The 19,353-nt window shown below is 58.6% G+C and overlaps 2 protein-coding genes across 2 annotated transcripts; one reads left to right on the top strand and one right to left on the bottom strand.

Annotated features, from left to right (window-relative positions):
- Positions 1-443: 443 nt before the first annotated feature.
- Positions 444-6,209, bottom strand: MRPL43 (mitochondrial ribosomal protein L43). Its single transcript, XM_075935598.1, has 3 exons — positions 6,032-6,209; positions 5,227-5,333; positions 444-685 (listed from the first exon to the last, which is right to left on the bottom strand). The coding sequence occupies exons 1-3, from the start codon at positions 6,160-6,162 to the stop codon at positions 456-458; spliced, it is 468 nt and encodes a 155-aa protein (XP_075791713.1). The 5' UTR covers positions 6,163-6,209; the 3' UTR covers positions 444-455.
- A 255-nt stretch (positions 6,210-6,464) lies between these two features.
- TWNK (twinkle mtDNA helicase) lies at positions 6,465-18,459 on the top strand. The gene is made up of 5 exons (XM_075935595.1): positions 6,465-7,766; positions 8,421-8,661; positions 9,007-9,114; positions 10,158-10,299; positions 15,479-18,459. The coding sequence occupies exons 1-5, from the start codon at positions 6,539-6,541 to the stop codon at positions 15,731-15,733; spliced, it is 1,974 nt and encodes a 657-aa protein (XP_075791710.1). The 5' UTR covers positions 6,465-6,538; the 3' UTR covers positions 15,734-18,459.
- The last annotated feature ends 894 nt before the right edge of the window (positions 18,460-19,353 follow it).

Raw genomic sequence — 19,353 nt, forward strand, 5'->3', positions numbered from 1 at the left:
CCCTCGTGACCAGCCCACACGGGGCCCAGGCTGGGGAGGTAACGCCACAAGGCCTTACAGCCGGGATGGCAGCGTGGGGGCTGGGGCCGACAGACCCGCCGCTTCCCAGAGCTCCACTCCCTTGTGTTTTACGGCTGTCGGTCTAGTGCTCTCTGCCCTGAAATGCAGCTGGCTCTGGGGTGGAACGTGGCAGCTGATTAGCAACAAACAGGGAATTAGGCCTCCTGGCTCTATTTGCTAGTGACCTTGAGCAAGACTCCTCCCTCTCTGCCTCCATTTACCCCCGGGCAAGCTGGGAGAAGGGGCATTTGCATGCCCCAGGGGTGTCTAAGTGCTGGGAGATGCTCCCTTGCAAGGCCCCGTCATGCCAAGAGTTACAATTAGCAATGGGCAGTGTTTAAACTGTGGGTGCCTGGCCCCGAACACCAAACACTGGCCATGCCTTTTCCAGCAGCTTACGCTTTATTAGGCTGCGGCGCCTGGGCACGCGGGCGCTGCACGGTGAGGATGCTGGGTTTGTTGGTGAACGGATGCCACTGGCCCTGGATGCTGGGGGTGTACGTGTGGAAGGGCTTGCGGATGCGGATGATCTCCAGCCCCGACTGCGTGACCAGCTTCTGGACCAGCTGCGTGATCTCCTCCACCGACTTGTCAGCGATGAGCTCTTCCCGCACGGCTCCGTTCACTGGAAGAGAGAGCAGCCTGGGTGTTAGCCCTGCCGGGAGGGGAACCCTGCTCTCCTCTCACCGGCCATGCAGCGGGATCTAAGCTGCAAGCCGCACAGATGTCTTTGAAGGCCGGGGACATAAAAGAGACGCAGCCGCAAGGCCAGTAATAAAACATGCCCAGCGGCGCCTCAGTGAAAGGGAGCCCTATGGGAGCTACCTGGACTCCCCCCACCACTGCGATGCAGCCACCTCTGGGGTGGGACGTGGCAGCTGGTTAGCCCTGCACAGCCCCACTGCACAGCACCTGGGGATGGGATATGAAGGAGAAACAATGTAAACGACAGAGGGCTTGGGGCCCCCACTTGGGCTAAGTCTACACTGGCAAGTTATTCTGGAAAATCAGCCGCTTTTCTGGAAAAACTTGCCAGCTGTCTACACTGGCCGCTTGAATTTCCGGAAAAGCACTGACGATCTAATGTAAAATCATCAGTGCTTTTCCGGAAAAACTATGCTGCTCCCGTTTGGGCAAAAGTCTTTTTCTGGAAAACTGTTCCGGAAAAGGGCCAACGTAGACAGCACAGTAGTGTTTTCCGCAAAAAAGCCCCGATTGCGAAAATGACGATCGGGGCTTTTTTGCGGAAAAGCGCGTCTAGATTGGCCACGGACGCTTTTCCGCAAAAAGTGCTTTTCCGGAAAAGTGTCCTGCCAATCTAGACGCTCTTTTCCGAAAATGCTTTTAACAGAAAACTTTTCCGTTAAAAGCATTTCCGGAAAATCATGCCAGCGTAGACGTAGCTGAACTGTTTTGCGGAGGAGTTCTTGTGCAAAAGATCTTCCACAAAAGCGTGTCCACACTGCGATGTGCTTTTGTGCAAGAGCGTCTGATGGTCGTTTTAGCCATAGGGGTTTCTTGCGCAAGAAATTCATGTTGCTTGTCTACACTGCCTTCTTCTGGAAGAGCTCTTGAGCAAGAGGGCTTATTCCTGGTGGGGAGAGGAATAACTCTTCCAGAAGAAGCCCTGTTTTCTGACGCTCTACTGTAAATTTCCTTGCGCAAGAACGCGTGTGCAGTGTAGACACCCGGCAAGTTTCTGCGCAAGAACAATTGTTCTTGCTCAAAAAGCCTGCAGTGTAAACGTAGCCTGGGGCTACGTCTAAACTGGCAAGATTTTGCGCAAAAGCAACTGCTTTTGCACAAAAACTTACCACCTGTCTACACTGGCTGCTTGAATTTGTGCAAGAGCACTGACAATGTAAGATTGTCAGTGTTCTTGCGCAAATACTATGGTGCTCCCACTCAAGCCCTCTTGCACAAGAATGCCAGTGTAGACAGGGAAGGACTTTTTTGCGTAAGAAAGCCCCGATGTACAAAATGGCGATCGGGGCTTTCTTGCGCAAAATCGTGTCTCGACTGGCCACGGATGCTTTTGCTTTTGTTCCTCTTGGTTTCTGAGGACAGGACAAGGAGTAATGGGCTTAAAGTGCAGCAGGGGAGGTTTAGGTTGGACATTAGGAAAAAATTCCTAACTGTCAGGGTGGTCAAATATTGGAATAAATTGCCAAGGGAGGTGGTGGAATCTCCCTCTCTGGAGATATTTAAGAACAGGTTAGATAGACATCTGTCAGGGATGGTGTAGACGGAGCTTGGTCCTGCCTTGAGGGCGGGGGGCTGGACTCGATGACCTCTCGAGGTCCCTTCCAGTCCTATGATTCTATGATTCTATGAAAAGCACTTTTTGCACAAAAGCGTCCGTGCCAATCTAGACGCTCTTTTGCGCAAATGCTTTTAACAGGAAAACGTTTCCGTCAAAAGTATTTGCGCAAAATCATGCCAGTCTAGACGTAGCCTTGGAGCTTAGCCATTGAAATACCATCCCTGCTGAGCTGTAGGTTTCGGTGCCTGGACCCCTCTCCTTCCCAGCCAGTTACCCCTTGGAAGGGGATCTAGGAGAGGCTTTTGCTGGCTTTGGGCTGGGGGGCATCTGCCTGCTCTGCCCCCCGTCCAGGAGGCAAAAGGGGCTGCATCTTGCCAGCTGCCCGAGTCATACCCCCCCCCAGGAATAACAGGGCATGTGCTCTCACTGGCTCAGCAAGAAGGCCCCTATCTCGCTCTGGCAGCGCATCTCTGTACTAGCACCGCACAGCGAGGGGGCTGCCTTCGTTTCCCTTGTCTCCCTCCACCTGCCCTCCCCAACCCACACTCCTAGCAACTTGCTTCTGCTGCATCACCTGCTAGACAGAGTTTCCCCGCCCTCCCCACGACATGCCATCTGATCAAGTACTCGCAGGGCTCCCTGCTAAGTAAATGGGTCCCTTCTCAGCATGTTATGGCCTCGCTTGTCTGGCTAGCCCGGTTTCTGCAAACAGGCTGAACATGACCTTCTGAACACCAACCCCAAGCAGAGGGAATTCCTGCTCTGAACGGCCAAACGAAAGCCCGGGGCCGGCAGAGCTGAGTCTAAGATCAATGCGTTTTCACATGTGCACCCACGTCGGTCCCTGCTAGCGATTCCGTTCCACAGCAAAACACTGAGTGCTTCGCAATGGCGTCTCCAGGCCCAGTTCTTTACTCCGCTTTTCCCCTCATTCATGCGCCTGAGAAATCTACTCTAGGGAGACAGCACCACCTACCGCCCGGAACAAGCTCTGCAAAGAGAGCACTTCCCTGGCCAGCTTTGAAAAGCTCACTGAAATGAGCAGTGTTGCTGTAGCCACCTACCTGCCAGGAAATGAGCCAGACAAGGTGGGGGAGAGGGAATACTGTTTACTGGACTGACTTCTATTGGTGGGAAGAGACAAAAAAAGCTTTTGTACCACACGAGAGCTGTTCCTCAGGCCTGAGCTCCGTGCAGGTTGAAAGCTCGTTTTTGTCTCTTCCACCTACAAACGTTGTCCTGTAAAAGATTCTCTCACCCTCCCTGTCTCTTAGGGTGTGTCTGGACTACAGGGTTTTGGCGACAAAAGTGGACTTTTGTCGACAAAGCTACACCTGCGTCCACACTGCCTTTGAGTTATGTCGACGTATGTAAACCTCATTCTACGAGGAATAACACCTTTTGTCGACAGAGTTCTATCAATAGAAGGCATTACTGCATCTACACTGTCCTTTGCGTCTACACTGTTATGTCGACAAAGTGCCTTGCTTTGTCGACAGTATCTGTCGACAAAACTCTGTAGTCTAGACATACCCTTAGCTGTTAAGCTGACAATGACTCCAATATAGCTTCAGGTCCCACGGCTGGTCTTGCAATCATATTTTATTTTTTGTCTCATTGCTGCAGCAAGACACCCAAAACAGGGGAACTAGCGTAAATGAGGCACATGCTGCCCAGGACAAGTTTACGCAAACGTCCTTTTAGTTTGTTAATTGCTTAGCTGTGACTTGTAACATCAGGCACATGATTTTTCAGGTGACGACTAACCTGGTGGTCCCTTCAACAAAAGCCATCATTTCTGAGCACTCTGACAATACAGTACGAACTAGGAATGTGACCAGGTAGCCAGCTGATTGGTTACCCAGGAGCAGCACCCCACCTAAGGCCCACCATGGACAGAGTTGCTGGCTCCCAGCCTGTACTGGCTGGTGGCCAGCAGCCCAGCGCAGGGTCGGAAGAAACCCGGCTGAAGCAGGCCCTGCCCTTGCCACGGTGGCCACTCCACCCTGGCCATGGTGGAATCGGCTTCTTCCCATCCACAAAAGACTCTCAGCTCTATTGCAAGAGAAGTCCATTGTCATACATCTAGAACAGGGTTTCTCAACCTATGGGTCACCATTACATTTCAAAAGGGTCGCCAGGTATCCCTGCTCTCCCTCCTCGCTCCGTTTTTGAATTGCCTTGGGTCACCAAGTCTTCCTGAATTGTCAAAATCGGTCCCCATCTGGAAAAGGTTGGGAACCGCTGGTCTAGAAAGTTTGTCTCTACTTGAAAATTAATTCACATTAAGGCAGGGAGCAACATTAAAGCACTACAGCTAGTCCTGAATAATGTCCTGTGTGGACGCTCTTGTTCCGGAATAAAAATGCCTAGTCCTGATTCAGCTTAATCCACTTTCAAAATGGATTTATCTTTTACCTTCATATAGCCATCCTGGGGGAATTCTACAATTTTAAACATGGCTCCAAATGCAACTATTGGAGAATTCCCCTAGGACTAATATAGCTCTTCCCTGGAATTCAAACTTCTATGATCTAGGACAGGGGTTCCCAACCTGGGGTACCTGTACCTCCAGGAGGTACGAGAAGCTTGTCAAGGGGGCACAGGGAATATTTGGTAAATAACTAGATTATCCTAATTGAAAAATCCAAAGGTAGTAGTGTTAGTGAAAAACGCTGTGGATTCTAGAGTCTAGAATTTATTTCTTTTCCTACTGAATAGGGGCTATGGAAAGGTTTACTAAAAGCCAAGGGGGTACAGGGACTGAAAAAGGTTGGGAACCCCTGATTTAGGAGAAAGCAGCTTCCAGTGTGATGCATTTAAACCTCTGTTTCTCGGGGCGACTGGAGTTCTCAACCAGTCTCCCTGTTCCCTTAAGGCGGGAGCAGCATTTTCATACTCACAATATTCTGCCACCATCATGGGGCTCCTGCATTCCTGGGGGCTGACGTAGACGACCACCCCGGGGTTCTGCTTGGCGAAGTCCAGCACCTTCTCTTCGATGTAGCCTCTGCAGGGAGAAACCGGGGGGAGGGAGGGGGTCAGTCCTGTGCTGCCCACGTGGGTGCCCTGTGGCCCGCCTGGCAGGAGGGAGGGCGCTGCCCCACGTGGGCACAGAATTACCAGGTAGTCTAAAAAAAAATACCGGACACACGTGATTGGGGGGCACTGACCCCGGCGTGTCCTGGAGGGGCAGAGCACCTGGGCCCCACCCAGGGGTCAGGGTGCAAAGGTCAGGGCCCCAGGGCTCAGAGCTCAAAGGTCAGGGCCCCCACCCCAGGGGTCAGGGTGCAAAGGTCAGGGCCCCAGGGCTCAGGGTGCAAAGGTCAGGACACCACCCCAGGGGTCAGGGTGCAAAGGTCAGGACCCCACCCCAGGGCTCAGGGTGCAAAGGTCAGGGCCCCGCCCCAGGGGTCAGGGTGCAAAGGTCAGGACCCCACCACCAGGGATCAGGGTGCAAAGGTCAGGACCCCACCCCAGGGGTCAGGGTGCAAAGGTCAGGACCCCACCCCAGGGCTCAGGGTGCAAAGGTCAGGGCCCCGCCCCAGGGGTCAGAGTGCAAAGGTCAGGGCCCCGCCACCAGGGATCAGGGTGCAAAGGCCAGGGCCCCGCCCCAGGGGTCAGGGTGCAAAGGCCAGGGCCCCGAGGTCAGGGGTCACGCCCCCTGCCGGAGGGCGGGGTCAGAGGTCAGGGGTGGCGGTGACGCACCGGGCGCCGCGCGAGGTCTGGCCGCGCGCGCTGAAGGCCAGGCTGAGGCGCTGCAGCTGACACACGTAGCGGCCCAGCCCGTTGTGCAGGACGCTGCCCAGGAAGCGGCTCGCGGTGCCGCGCGCGGTCATGGCGGCGCTTCCGGCGCCGGGCCCGGCCCCTCCCCGGATGTGACGCGGGGCTTGTTGTGCTTCCGGGGCCAGCGGGAGGATGGCGCCTTCCTAGCGGCACGTGGGGCCGCCTCGGGGCAGGAGCCGGGAAAAGGGGGAGGCCCGTTGCGGGGGGCGGGGCGGCTGCTGGGGGTCCCGGGGGGGGCGGGGCCCTGTGGGAGTTCCGGGGGGGGGCGGGGCGCTGTGCGGGTCTCGGGGGGGGCTCGGAGTGGGGGGGGCGGGGCGCTGTGCGGGTTCCGGGGGGGCGGGGCCCTGTGGGGGTCCTGGGGGCGGGGTCTGGCCGGGGGGGCGGGGCCCTGTGCGGGTCTCGGGGGGGCGGGGTCTGGCCGGGGGGGCGATGGGGCTGCCCCCCTGCAGAGCCTCCCTGCGGCTGCTGCCCGCGCTGTCTGGCTGGGCCGGGGGCGGGGGGGCCCTGGCGGGCCCTGGCCGGCGGCCCTACAAGAAGGAGACGCTCCCGGCCTCCGAGGGCCCCGTCCCGCCCGTGAGCGTCCCCGAGATCCGCCAGTACCTGCGCGCCCAGGGCATCCCCTTCCACGAGGGCTACAGCTGCCTGCACGCGCCCAGCCTCTTCGTGGAGGGGCCGGGGGAGCAGCTGCCGCCCCCCGCCGGCGGCGCCCGCTACAGCCTCTTCATCGACAAGACCACGGGCAGCTTCATGTGCCTGGCCACGCTGGCCGAGGGCACGTGGCAGGACTTCCAGGCCAGCGTGGAGCTGAAGCACAAGGGAGTCCCCAGCGCCGGCCTGCAGCAGCTGGAGGGGGTGGACCCGGCTGGGGAGGATGCCCGCCACATCTGGGACCGGGCCCTGCCGCTCTGGGAGCTACTGGACGAGGAGGAGACTCGGACGGTCAAGGCCACGTTTGGCATCTCTAAGGTGTCGGACTCCACCCTGAAACGCTTTGGCGTGCGCTACCTCAGGACTGCCCGCACCCTGGTCTTCCCCTGGTTCAACCCTCGCGGCACCGGACTGAAGGGCCTGAAACTACTGGGGGCCGAGTGCCAGGGGGACACGGTACTTTACGTGGAGAACACTCTGCCCCGGCCGAGCGCCTATCACAACCTCTTCGGGCTGCCCCTGATCGGCCGCAGAGACACAGAGGTGGTGCTGACAGGCCGGGAGCTGGACACCCTGGCATTGCACCAGGCAACTGGCTTGCCTAGCTTGTCCCTGCCCCGTGGGGTCACTTGCCTGCCTCCCGTCCTGCTTCCCTATCTAGAGCAGTTCAAGCGCATCACACTGTGGCTGGGTGAGGACCTTCGCTCCTGGGAGGCCGCCAAGCTCTTTGCCCGCAAGCTGAACCCCAAGCGCTGCTCCCTGGTGCGACCCGGCGACCAGCAGCCCCGGCCCCTGGAGGCTTTCACCCGTGGCATGAACCTCTCCAAGATCGTCCGCTCCGCCCTGCCTGCCGGGCACAAGTCCATCGTCTCCTTCCGCCAGCTGCGGGACGAGGTGTTCGGGGAGCTGGCCAACGTGGAGCAGGTGGCTGGGGTCAAGTGGGCCCGCTTCCCTGATCTGAACAAACTCCTCAAGGGCCACCGCAAAGGGGAGCTCACCGTCTTCACAGGTGACTGGCGAGCGGCGTGAGGAGGGGGTTGGGAGAGTGGGACTCCTTGCAGCTTCAGCCGCTGGGTGTGAGCACTTCGTCCCTCTGTCCTGTGTTGGTCGGGGGGAGTGGGGCAGAGTCTCTCCCTTCCTGCAGAGGAACCCTTGTCTCTCCCCTTGTCCTTGGCAATGCAATAGCCGGCTCTCCATCAGGGTGGCTGCTGGGGACCGATGGGTTACTGTTTTAATACTCTCTTCCCCACCTGGAATTGCTCTCCGGTGCTGGTAACAGCTGACTGCAAGTTACCAAGAGCCAGGCTGATTTCCAGAGAGGAATGAGCGGGAGGTGCCAAACACAGATGAAATAAAGAGCCTGTTTTCACACCATTGGCCTCAGAAATACTATTCCCCCTTGTTCCCACCCCCACTTAAATGTCAGACCCCAGCAGAAGTTTCTCTAGGACTCCTGAGTGCAAGTGATCCCTTGAAGTACTTCTAGGTAAGCCTGGCCCCTGATAAATGATTCCCAACCAAGGACGGTCTTCTCTAGTCCAGTGGCCCTCTCCGTTGGGAAAAGTTTCCTGACGTTCAGCCCCTGCCATGGCATCCTCAGGCTGGCAAGGCAGGGGAGCCCGTCTGCTCCAGCCCACCTGTAACCCGATTTCCATTGCAACAGGCCCGACGGGCAGTGGGAAGACGACCTTTATCAGCGAGTACGCCCTGGACCTCTGCATGCAGGGGGTGAACACCCTCTGGGGAAGCTTCGAGATTAACAACGTGCGCCTGGCCAAGATCATGCTGACCCAATTTGCGGAGAGGCGGTTGGAGGAGCAGCTGGAGCAGTTTGACCAGTGGGCCGACAAGTTCGAGGACCTGCCGCTCTACTTCATGACCTTCCACGGACACCAGAACATCAAGTAATGTGTCTACCAGCAGCCCCCTTCTCTTAAGTCTGTGGCGCCGTATTGACGGTGCCTGCAGCAGTGATCTGCCCTGGGGGCGCAGGGACCCTGCCAGGGGTGCACTAAAGCGGCTGGTAGAGCTGCGAGGCAGCTCTTGGCTCCGAGTCTTGTGCCCAGCCCGCTGGGGCATGCCTCAGAGAGGGCGCTAGAGGGTCAGTAATGCCAAGTGTCTGCCTGGGGCTGAAAGCAGGTCACCGTCCCTGGCCCCAAATGCTTCTTGTCGCGGGACATTGGAGGGAACAGGCACCATTCCAGGGAATGGTTCTCCAGAGTCTGTGTCGTCTTCTCCTCCCCGCTCAGGGCAGTGATAGACACCATGCTGCACGCCGTGTACATGTATGACATCAGCCACGTGGTCATTGACAACCTCCAGTTCATGATGGGGCAGGAGCAGCTCTCGGTGGACAGGTAACCCCCTTCCGGGCAGGTGCCCACTCCCTGGCATGGAACCGCCTCCTGCAGGCCTCTCCCACGTAGCCCTGGTTCCTTCAGCCCCACCTCCCTCGTTCTGCTTCTGACCTCGCCCCATGTAGCCCCGAGAGCCTTTCCTCGTCCCTGCCTGGAGAATAGATTTAGGGAATCTGGTTCAGTATCACATGTATCATGGGAGTATCTAGGGGCCCTAAGTTTCACACGAGGCCCCGTTACATAAGAACAGCCAGAGTGGCTCAGACCCAAGGCATCCGGCCCAGTGTCCTGTCTGCCCACCGTGGCCAGTGCCAGGTGCCCCAGAGGGAGTGAACAGAACCGGGAATCATCCAGTGATCCCTCCCCTGTCACTGCTAGCCATTGCTGGATCTAACCTCCATGAATTTATCTTGCTCCTTTTTGAATCCTGTCCAAGTCCTGTCTTCACAACATCCTCTGGCGAGGAGTTCCACAGGTTGACTGTGCATTGTGTGAAGAAAAGCTTTCTTTTGTTGGTTTTAAACCTGCTACCTATTCATTTCATTGGGTGGCCCCTAGTTCTTATATTGTGGGAATAGTAAAGAACTTTTCCTTATTCTCTTTTTCCACTGATTGTATAAACTTCAGTCATATCCCTCCATAGTCTCATCTGTTCAGTGGGGATAATGGTCCTCACCCCCCCGCTCCCCAGAGAGCTGTGGCTGTGCAGTGTGTCTCATCACCACGTGAACACACACATTTATCCTCTCTGCACCCTGGCGAGGCCGGGCAAGGCTGTCGTCCCTTTCCGCAGATGGGAACTGAGGCGCCGTCAGACTAAGGGATGTGCCCAGGGTCACCCAGTCTGTGGCAGAGCAGGGATTCAAGCCCATGGCTCCCACGTCCCGCGTTAGCGCCCCAACCCTTAGACCATCCTGCCCCCCACTTGCCCTTTCACTCTTCTTGCACAAGGCCAGTTCTCTGCATGTGGTAAGCACTTCCCCGCCCTGCTGTGAGCACCGGTCTCTCTTCCTTATCGCCCTGCTGCCGTCTTCCCGTTCCAGGCTTGCTGTCCAAGACTACATCGTGGGTGCCTTCCGGAAGTTTGCCACGGACAACGGTTGTCACGTGACCCTGGTCATCCACCCTCGGAAGGAGGACGAAGAGCGGGAGCTTCAGACGGCCTCGATATTTGGGTCCGCGAAGGTGAGCGGCTGCTGGGAACAGCCCGAGTGTGGATCGGCTCAGGGCAGTGTCGGTCGCTGGCCCGCAGTCGTGTGACAGTTTATATCTCCCAGAATGCAGTGCTCCATCTCCCAGAATGCAGTGCTCTGTTGTGTTAAATCCTGCTGGCCAATGGGCCAGCTGGTGGGTCCCTTGTGTGCCGCCTTTGCATGGGATAGAAAGAGGCGCCCACCCCTGCAGGGCTGGTCCCCGCGGTGCCAGTGGGTGCGGATGGCGGTTGCCCCACGTGGGTGAGTGATAACTTCTGGTCCAGCCCGGAGAGGAGCAGGGGTCTTGGGAATGGTGAGCAAAACTGCGCTAGCCGGTTCCGGGTTGGCACCTTCCCTCGAACCCACTGCCCTGGCCCAGGCCCCTGGGCGTGAGATTTGCAGTGGGTTGGTTTTGCAAGTCCTGGGGGTCGCGCTCTGTCCCTCCAGGCCCAGGGCAGGTTGGGAGTAGTCCTCTGCAGGGAGCAAAAGCACGGGGACCCGCGGGACGTCAGCAGGAGGGACCCTGCAGGGAGGGAGCCAAGCGCCGGGGAAGGGAACAGTCTGGAGGCTTAAGAATTGTGCCTGGTTCTTTATTTGTCTCTCTCGTGGCTGCAAAAGTGGCCAAGCTAACCCCTGGTGTAGACAGACGCATTCTCCCAACGCCCGCGGCTCGGAGCGGGGGGTTAACCAGGCATAGCTGCAGGGTGGCCGTGCCCCGGTGGGGGGTGGATGAAGGGACCTCCCTGAGCCTGCCTAGGGCTCTCTAGGAGATCTGGGGAGATCTAGGAGCCCATGCAGGCGAGTCCCGAGATGGAGCAGAGCGTTGGGCCGCGCCAGGCTCGGAGCCCGGGTCGGACGTCTCTGGTGAGTGGCTTTGTGCTGCCGTGGCGAGGCCTCAGGCGGGTGCCATGTGGCCTTGTCTGCCTTGGTGACGCGCTTGCTGAAGTGCCAGCCGCCCTGGACGTGGCAGGGCTGATGTTTCCCTCCTGGGATCCAGGCCGCTTTTATCCCCTCCCATCTGGGTCAGGGGCCTTGTCTCTCGGGGCGGCTTGTACCTGCCTCGTGGCAGCCCTGGGCTAGCGGCCTGAGCGCTGCGGCGCTCCAAAGGGCCGGAGCATCCTGGGACAGCAAATAGCCGTGAGCCGGTGCCGACACGGTGCCAGAGGCCTTACTGCCCCTCCTGGCTGGCCCCCGTCTCTTGTGAGTGGATCCCAGCCACCCAGGTGTGGGCGCAGCCTGGTTGCTGTTCTGACGCTGGCTCACCCCCTTTCTCTGTGCCCTCCCGTGGGATGAGAGCCTCTGTGTCCTGCTGCCCTTAGGGTCAAGGTCTCCCACCTCCTGGGCCCCACCAGCCCCACGGCGTAGCTGGCCCCCTCAGTGCTCCGCCGGCTGAGGCCTATGTACCCTGTAAGCTGAGCGCTTGGGCGGCCACCAGGAGAGATTGAAACGCTGCCCGGCAGATTAGCAGAGCGCCCACCGCTGGCAGCGTGTGTTTCTATGGGTGGTGCACATCTGCACATGCCTCGGTGCACGGGACAAAATTTAATCCGCCCACAGATGAAAGAATTCCAGGGAACATTGGCTGTGGCCACTCCTAGTTTAACCCCTTCAGGGCCAGCGTGGCAGGAAGGCAAGGAGCATGGCATGGCCACGGGCTTGCCCAGCCACTGGGGACGTCCCCCCTCTCTCCCACCGCCTGTCACAGTCCTCCTCTGTGTTGGGAGTCTTGTCAGGCAGAGCCCCTCCTGCCTGGGCTTGTTTGCGGCCAGATCTCTGCTCAGGCTGCCCCTCCCCTGGTCTCCGACCCCTTTTTGCGGTGGGCCCAGGGTGAGGAACTCCAGCCAGGCCCCCGCCTAGAGAGAGTTCACAGGTCCCTGGGCAAAGCTGCTGGGCCACGTGGCTCTGGGACGGCTCCCCAGTGCTCGATGCTCAGCGAGGCACCTGGCCCCTTCCCCAGCCCGGTGAGGTTGGGCCCTGCCAAGGGCTGGCAGCTTCCAGCACAGAGCCAGCTGGGAGGCGGGTACAGACCCGGGTCTCACGTTGTTCCCAGATTTTCCCAATAGGGTATGTCTACACTATGCTGCTAGTTCGAACTAGCGGGGGTAATGTAGTCATCCACAGTTGCAAATGAAGCCCGGGATTTGAATTTCCCGGGCTTCATTTGCATGAAGCCGGCTGGCGCCATTTTTAAATGCCGGCTAGTTCAGACCCCGTGCCGCACGGCTACACGCGGCACGGACTAGCTAGTTTGGATTAGGCTTCTAATCCGAACGAGCTGTACATTCCACGAGGCGTACAGCTAGTTCGGATTAGAAGCCTAGTCCGAACTAGCTAGTCCGTGCCGCGTGTAGCCGTGCGGCACGGGGTCCGAACTAGCCGGCATTTAAAAATGGCGCCGGCCGGCTTCATGCAAATGAAGCCCGGGAAATTCGAAGCCCGGGCTTCATTTGCAACTGCAGATGACTGCATTACCACCCTAGTCCGAACTAGCGGGGTAGTGTAGACATACCCATACTGGGGAAGGCTCATTGATCGGGGTTACTCTAATGGGGCGGGGGGAGGTTGACAATTCTACCCATCTGCTGTATGGAGCTGCCTCTCCCCCGCTGCCTTTTCCCCCTCCCACTGGAGCTGTCCTGCAGGCGCTAGGTTCCTCAGGGCAGGGCTCCTCCCACCTTAGCAACACACAGACACTCACCCCCCTACCAGAGCACGGCGGAGAGGGCTGGGGAATCCACACTCCCAAGATGACCCCTCCTATGTCCCTGGCCTCACAGGCTGGTTTAGCAGCAGTGCCACACGGCCCCCGCATGAGCCCTTGGACTGCGTGGGCTGGACTGAACAGCTCTTGAAGCTGCCTTCCTCGTATGCCCCCAGGTTCAGCACCTCCCTGTCCCCACTCTCACCCCACTGTCATTCACTGGTAAACCACACGATGAGCAAACCCCACAGGACTTTGGGCACGACAGGGGTCTTTAGCGTGGGTACAAGAAGCGTTGTTACACAGCGAGTGGGGAAGCCAAAACAAAAGAAAGAGAGAGAAGCAACCAGTTTAACAATGAAAGTTAGTTATTTCTGGGTAGTGAATAGATATGGGGAGCCAAGCACACAAGTTACAATAGTAAATCTACATGGAAGCTGATTACAAATGTTAGGGCTAGCACACCATATAAGAACATAAGAACGGCCGGACTGGGTCAGACCAAAGGTCCATCTAGCCCAGTAGCCTGTCTGCCAACAGTGGCCAGCACCAGGTGCCCCAGAGAGGGTGGACCGAAGACAATGATCAAGAGATTTGTCTCCTGCCAACCCTCTCCAGCCTCTGACAAACAGAGGCCAAGGACACCATTTTATCCCCTGGCTAATAGCCTTTTATGGACCTAACCTCCATGAAATTATCCAGCTTCTCTTTAAACTCTATTATAGTCCTAGCCTTCCCAGCCTCCTCTGGCAAGGAGTTCCACAGGTTGACTACATGCTGTGTGAAGAAGAACTTTCTTTTATTAGTTTTAAACCTGCTCCCCATTAATTTCATTTGGTGTCCTCTAGTTCTTCTATTATGGGAACTAATAAATAACTTTTCTTTATCGGCCCTCTCCACACCGCTCATGATTTTCTAACAGTTTCCATGGGGCAGAGTGTGACGGCGCGTCTCCTGCACCCCGAAATGGCACAAACAGACTGCACCAGCCGGTGGAATAGAGGAAGTTTATTGCCTCTCCAGGATACAGCACAGCACAGATGTAATCTGGTCACAGAGCTGGGCTAGGCTGCCTCAGGCCCCCTTGAGATGGGGGAGACTGGGCCCCTAAACTTCAGCCCCTTCCCCTAGGCTCTCCTCCATGCTCTCAGACAGTAACTAACTAAATTCCCTTGCAGCCCTGCCCCCCAGCCAGGGCAGCATTCCACCTTCCTTTGTTCCTCCCCATGGGGGGTGTCTGGCCACTGGTTCAACAAGTTTGGCACTACCTTTGCATAGTGAGGTTTTCCCTGCTGGGTCTTGCTCCAGACAACAGGGGTCACCACAGCCCAGCAAGTACCCCCACTACGTCACACAGAGTCAGGAGGCTATGCTTAGAGAGAGGTAGTTGGGGGGCGGGGGAGAGAGACCTCACCTCTGTGGCGCTCGCGCTGAGTGGGGTTCCCAGATGGTGATGGGAGCCGGGGGTCCAGAGGGCGGGAGATGAGCAGAGCGGAGCCCCCAGCACGATCAGACAGGCAATGACGGAAGAAGTCTCAGTGGAAATGATACAGTTTAAATCCAGGTATCAGAGCAGTTTTTCTTGGGCAAGGGGAGGAGTTTTTATAGGGCCAGGACAAGAGACACTGGATTTGTTGCTGGGCGCACAGAGGCGACACTAGAGACTGCTCACCCCTGGCTACGGGGATGTTCCTTGAAGGCGCTCTCAGTGCAGCTGGGCAGTGTCAGTAGTTTGGATGTCAGTAGGCGCCAGGGCTAGACTTGGTCTGATGCTGCCTCATTTGGGGGTGAGCAGGCCCCTGGGTTCATTAGCATCTGGAGCAGGGATTTCCCATCAGGCCGTGCCTCTCTGCTCTCGGTATCCCATAGTTCAGTGCGGTTCCCGCTTTGGAAGAGCTGTTCCCCTGCTGTATGCTAATGAGCTGTCTCTCTGTTCTGTCTCCCATGCAGATGAGGCTGGGGGGTTTCCTTAATTCTATGCCCCTTGTCTGGGGGTGGGTCTCCCCCCGGCCTTTTCCTTGCGTTGTCTGTGATCCAAGCAGAGGCCTGGGGGAGGGGGATGATTTTCCCTGAGTGTCACTCCCTGGCTCCCCAAGGACACAGGGCGGACAGGGGGCCATGCTCTGGCTCCCTAAGAACACAGAGCTGGTGGGTAACAACATCCTGCTCTGTCCTCATCCCCACTCGTTTATTCCCCCTCCCAGCCTGCTTCCCCCGCGTTCCAGTCTGAGTCACGGCCCAACTGGCTGTGGAGTTCCCCGCTGCCCCTGGGCACAGGTAGGGGCGTCCCACCCCAGAGGTGGCTGCATTTCCGAGGCCTTTATGTTGGCATGAAGGCCCAGGCGCTGTCTGAACGCCCTGGGGCCCCTCAGTGTGACAGGTCTGTGTCCAAGCCCAGGGACCTCTTTCCCCCCCCCCCCACCCCACCCCACCCCGCCATGACCTTCTCCATGCTGCCTCTTGCCCCCAGGCCAGCCAGGAGGCCGACAACGTGCTGATCCTCCAGGACAGAAAGCTGGTGACGGGCCCGGGGAAGCGCTACCTGCAGGTGTCCAAGAACCGCTTCGACGGGGACGTCGGGGTCTTCCCCCTGGAGTTCAGCAAAGTCTCCCTCACCTTCTCCGCCCCCAGCAAGGGGAAGGCCCGGCTGAAGAAGGTGAAAGAGGACAATGAAACGCCCAAGAAGGCTCCGGCGGGAGGCAGCGGGGCCTCTAAGAAGCAGTGACCCTGCCTGTACTGTGGGCTGCTCCAACACGGTCCCGTGCCCAGGCCAGCGTTCGCGTCCCGGCAGCCCCGAGGGGCAGGGAGCTGGTGCCCAGGACAAGGGAGGCCCGGCCTGGCTGGTCTCCATTCAGAGCGAAGGGGTGTGCCCGGTCCTGTGGGCACCTCGCCCCTCAGGGGGCCCCCGCGGTGGGGCTGTGGGGAGAAGAGGAATCGCACGCCTACCTCGGTGCAGTGCGCTGTAAGGGGCGCGTGGCGTGGAACTACCCGGGACCACAACCCCCGGCGGATTGAAGGAGAGCCCAGTGCGGACCTGGGCACGCGGGGAGTCCTGTGTGTTCGGTCCCTGTCCGCTGAGCGTGGGTCCCCGTCCGTGTGTCCCTGGGGAGCCGTGTGTCCGGGTGTGGGGCTGGAGGTCCACTCGGCGGCTCCTCCCTCCCTGCTCCCGTCGCTGGAGTATTTCAGCCAGTGGGTGAATCTGGACCCGGAGCCCTGGCACCCCGCAGGACACTCGGGCGGCCCTGTGGGGGATTCCCCAGCTCTGGGAGCAGGGAGGTGCCGCAGCCGGTGCCTGGCTCCCCCCTCCGCGGAGCTGGGGTCACTGCCCAGATTGTCCACGTGGTCCCGCCTGCTGTGTGCCGTAAAACTGCTGGCGGGTCAGCCCATCCTGTCTCCCGAGACTCCAGGCCTGGGCTGGCAGAGGAGTGAAGGCCAGGGGTGGAGCTGGGCAGGTCCCAGGGCTGAGCTGGGATTAAGTGCCCAGTGAGTGGGGGCTGATGGCAGAAACGGGGAAGTTGTAACCCCCTCCCGGTGGAGGAGCTGCAGTTCCCCCTCTCCCAGGGGCAGTGCCCAGCAGTGGGAACAGCCTGAAGGCACGGCAGGCCAGGGGCCCGGGGCTCTGCTGTGCGGACGAGGGTCATGCCTGGAGCTATGGGCTGTGCCCTTCCACCCATACCCACACCAGCGAGGTGCCGGGTGCCCCCCTCCTCCTCCTCTGAGCGCGTGCGGCCTGGGCCCCTGGTACCGGCTTCTCTCCCGTTTGAACCACCCCCCAAGCCAGGGGAGAGCCAAGCCCCGCGAATGCACCAGCAATACAACCCCAGCTCTGGCCCTGCAGCAGGTCACGCTGCAGTGACCTTTGCGCTGCTCGGCTGGGCTCTGGGTTCCAGCCCGCACGGCCCCAATGCACTGGGGCGCGGGGTGGCCGCGTCAGGAACGGGAAGCCCCTGGTGCACGGCAGCGGGGATTCCTGGGGGGCTGTGTAACCCGTGGCCCCATGTCAGGACAGTCCGGGTAGATTCCCTCCTGCCCCCCGATTTGGAACCAAACCGCGTAGCCTCGTGCGGGTGTCTGGCCCCAGACCCGGCATCTGGCTGACGGGGATTCTGAAGTGGCGCAGCGCTCTCCCTGGTCAGCTGTCCCACACGCGCAGAGGGAAGCCGGCCCCCCCAGGGAAAGAGTTTTCCAGTGGTGTCCAATGCTGTGATTGGAGGCTCCCTGGTGCTGGGAGGGAAAACTTCCGCAGGCCCCCCTGTCTGCAATAATTGTCTGCACCCGAGGTGCAAAACAGAACCGTGATCAGTGTTGTGGCTACAGCCTGGCATTTGATTAAAACCAGGCGATTTTTCAGGGCTGCTTCGTCCTTGGGTTGGCCACAAGGTGTCAGTCCGCGGTCGACTTTTTAATCTCCAAAAGGGGAACGGGGTGGACCGTAGATTCCTCGAGGTCCCTGCTGTCCTGCCGAGCAGGGAGAGCGTCCTCCGCAGGCTGGGCCGGCGCTTTCGGAGTGGGGTTGCTTTACCCCGGTGGCCCTTTGCAATTCACACAGGGCCGGCCGGGGGGATCCCGCTCGCGTGCCGCCGCGGCCACGGAACTACGGATACGCAGCCAGAGGCCACAGTCCTGGGGCGAGTGAACTCCGAAACCATCCCCGGGATGTCGCTGCGGGACGGGCGCCGGGGATGGGAATGCGCAGAGCGCCTTGTGAGTCGGCTGTTCCCGTGGGCGTGCCCAGTCCAGCCGCCGGCTCTCAAAGGGAAGGGTGGCACGCGCTGTGCAAGGTGAGGGAGGGCATCGCGCCCTAGCACACGGAGACGTCATGTCTGTGCGGGAATTGGGGAGCCCTGATCCCGAGTGCTGATGTCTGGAGCAGGCCGAGCGGTAGGAGACCTGGGCCTGGGCAGTTCTGGGAGGGGAGGGTTGTGGGGAATTTCCTAAATGTCACCTGAAGGGCCCATGGGGGGGGGGGTCTCACCAGGCCTCAGCCTGGCTGCTGGGGCCCTTTGAGGGGCTGAGGTGTGAGCTGTGTGCTGTTACCTAGAACCTCCACCCCCCCCTTTGCGGCTCCCTACTCCCACGTGTCCTGCAGCCCCCCTGGGCCCTTCCCCTAGGGAGGAGAAAGACGGATTCCCTCTGATAGCTCCGCCCCAATGGGGTGGGGTTACAGGACTCCTCCCACAGGGGGTGGGGTTACAGGACTCCTCCCACAGGGGGCGGGGTTACATGCTTCCTCTTTGTTTATTTTAAAGGGACTTTCCTCCTGTTTCCTGCCCATCTCCCAGGGTGGCAGGGAGCCTGTATGAGATCCAGCAGCCTCCCTCTCACCCCCTGTCCTGGTGGCGGCCGCAAGCCAGGGAGCTGGCTGGGGTTATCTAGAAATATTGGGCACGTGGGACGTTTTGCCCAGGGATTCACTTTGATTTTTTGCCCCCAAACTTTTCTGTTTTTTTGTTTTTTTAATAAAATCCCTGCTGACCAGCTGCTGGTTTGGGGGTTCATCGCTCCCCATGCCCTAATAGGGCCGGCCTGGCTTCTGGTGCCCTACGCAGTCCCCCACCCCCGGCTGGGGAGCGGGGCAGCAATTCCGCAGAGGGGAAGGGCTGTGGGGGCAGGAGCAGGGCATGGAGGCTGGTTAGGCCGGGAGCCGCCAGTGGAGCATTTCCCGTGGCTCTGGCACTGCCAGGGCAGGAGGTGCTGGGTTCTAACCCCGCTGGCATGGCAAGGCCATTTGGTGCCAGCTCCAGAGGCATTTCCTGCCTAGGCTGAGTACTTTCCAGCCTTCCCCATTTTAGGGGCCAGTAAAAGATTTACCAGCCTCCCAGCCAAGTTGCTCTGCCACACCCGGCACACTTGAAATGCAGCCTTGTTAGTCAAGGGAGACTTGTAGAATAGTGATAGAAATGTAGCCGTGTTAGTCTGGGGTAGTTGAAGCAAAATGCAGGACAATATAGCACTTTAAAGACTAACAAGATGGTTTATTAGATGATGAGCTTTCGTGGGCCAGACCCACTTCCTCAGATCAAATAGTGGAAGAAAGTAGTCACAACCATATATACCAAAGGATAGAATTTAAAAAAATGAACAAATATGAAAAGGACAAATCACATTGCAGAACAGAAGGGGGATGCGGGGGGGTGGGAAGGGGGAGGAAGGAAGGTAAGTGTCTGTGAATTGCTGATATTAAAGGTAGGGAGAGTGGGATGTTTGTGAGTTAATGGTATTACAGGTGATAATTGGGGAAACTGTCTTGGTAATGGGTGAGAAAGTTCAAAGACTTGTTAAGTCCCTGTTGGTAAGTGTCGAATTTTAACATGAATGACAGTTCAGAGGATTCCCTTTCAAGTG

This window comes from Pelodiscus sinensis, chromosome 8 (assembly GCF_049634645.1).
Source record: "Pelodiscus sinensis isolate JC-2024 chromosome 8, ASM4963464v1, whole genome shotgun sequence".
Taxonomy (NCBI): Eukaryota; Metazoa; Chordata; order Testudines; family Trionychidae; genus Pelodiscus; species Pelodiscus sinensis.

Coding starts and splice junctions, on each gene's coding strand:
- MRPL43 (XM_075935598.1), bottom strand. CDS start 6,162: ATGACCGCGCGCGGCACCGCGAGCCGCTTCCTGGGCAGCGTCCTGCAC. Junction 5,334..6,031: donor CAGACCTCGCGCGGCGCCCG/GTGCGTCACCGC, acceptor TTCTCCCTGCAG/AGGCTACATCGAAGAGAAGG. Junction 686..5,226: donor CATGATGGTGGCAGAATATT/GTGAGTATGAAA, acceptor TCTCTCTTCCAG/TGAACGGAGCCGTGCGGGAA.
- TWNK (XM_075935595.1), top strand. CDS start 6,539: ATGGGGCTGCCCCCCTGCAGAGCCTCCCTGCGGCTGCTGCCCGCGCTG. Junction 8,662..9,006: donor CACGGACACCAGAACATCAA/GTAATGTGTCTA, acceptor CTCCCCGCTCAG/GGCAGTGATAGACACCATGC. Junction 10,300..15,478: donor CGATATTTGGGTCCGCGAAG/GTGAGCGGCTGC, acceptor TCTTGCCCCCAG/GCCAGCCAGGAGGCCGACAA.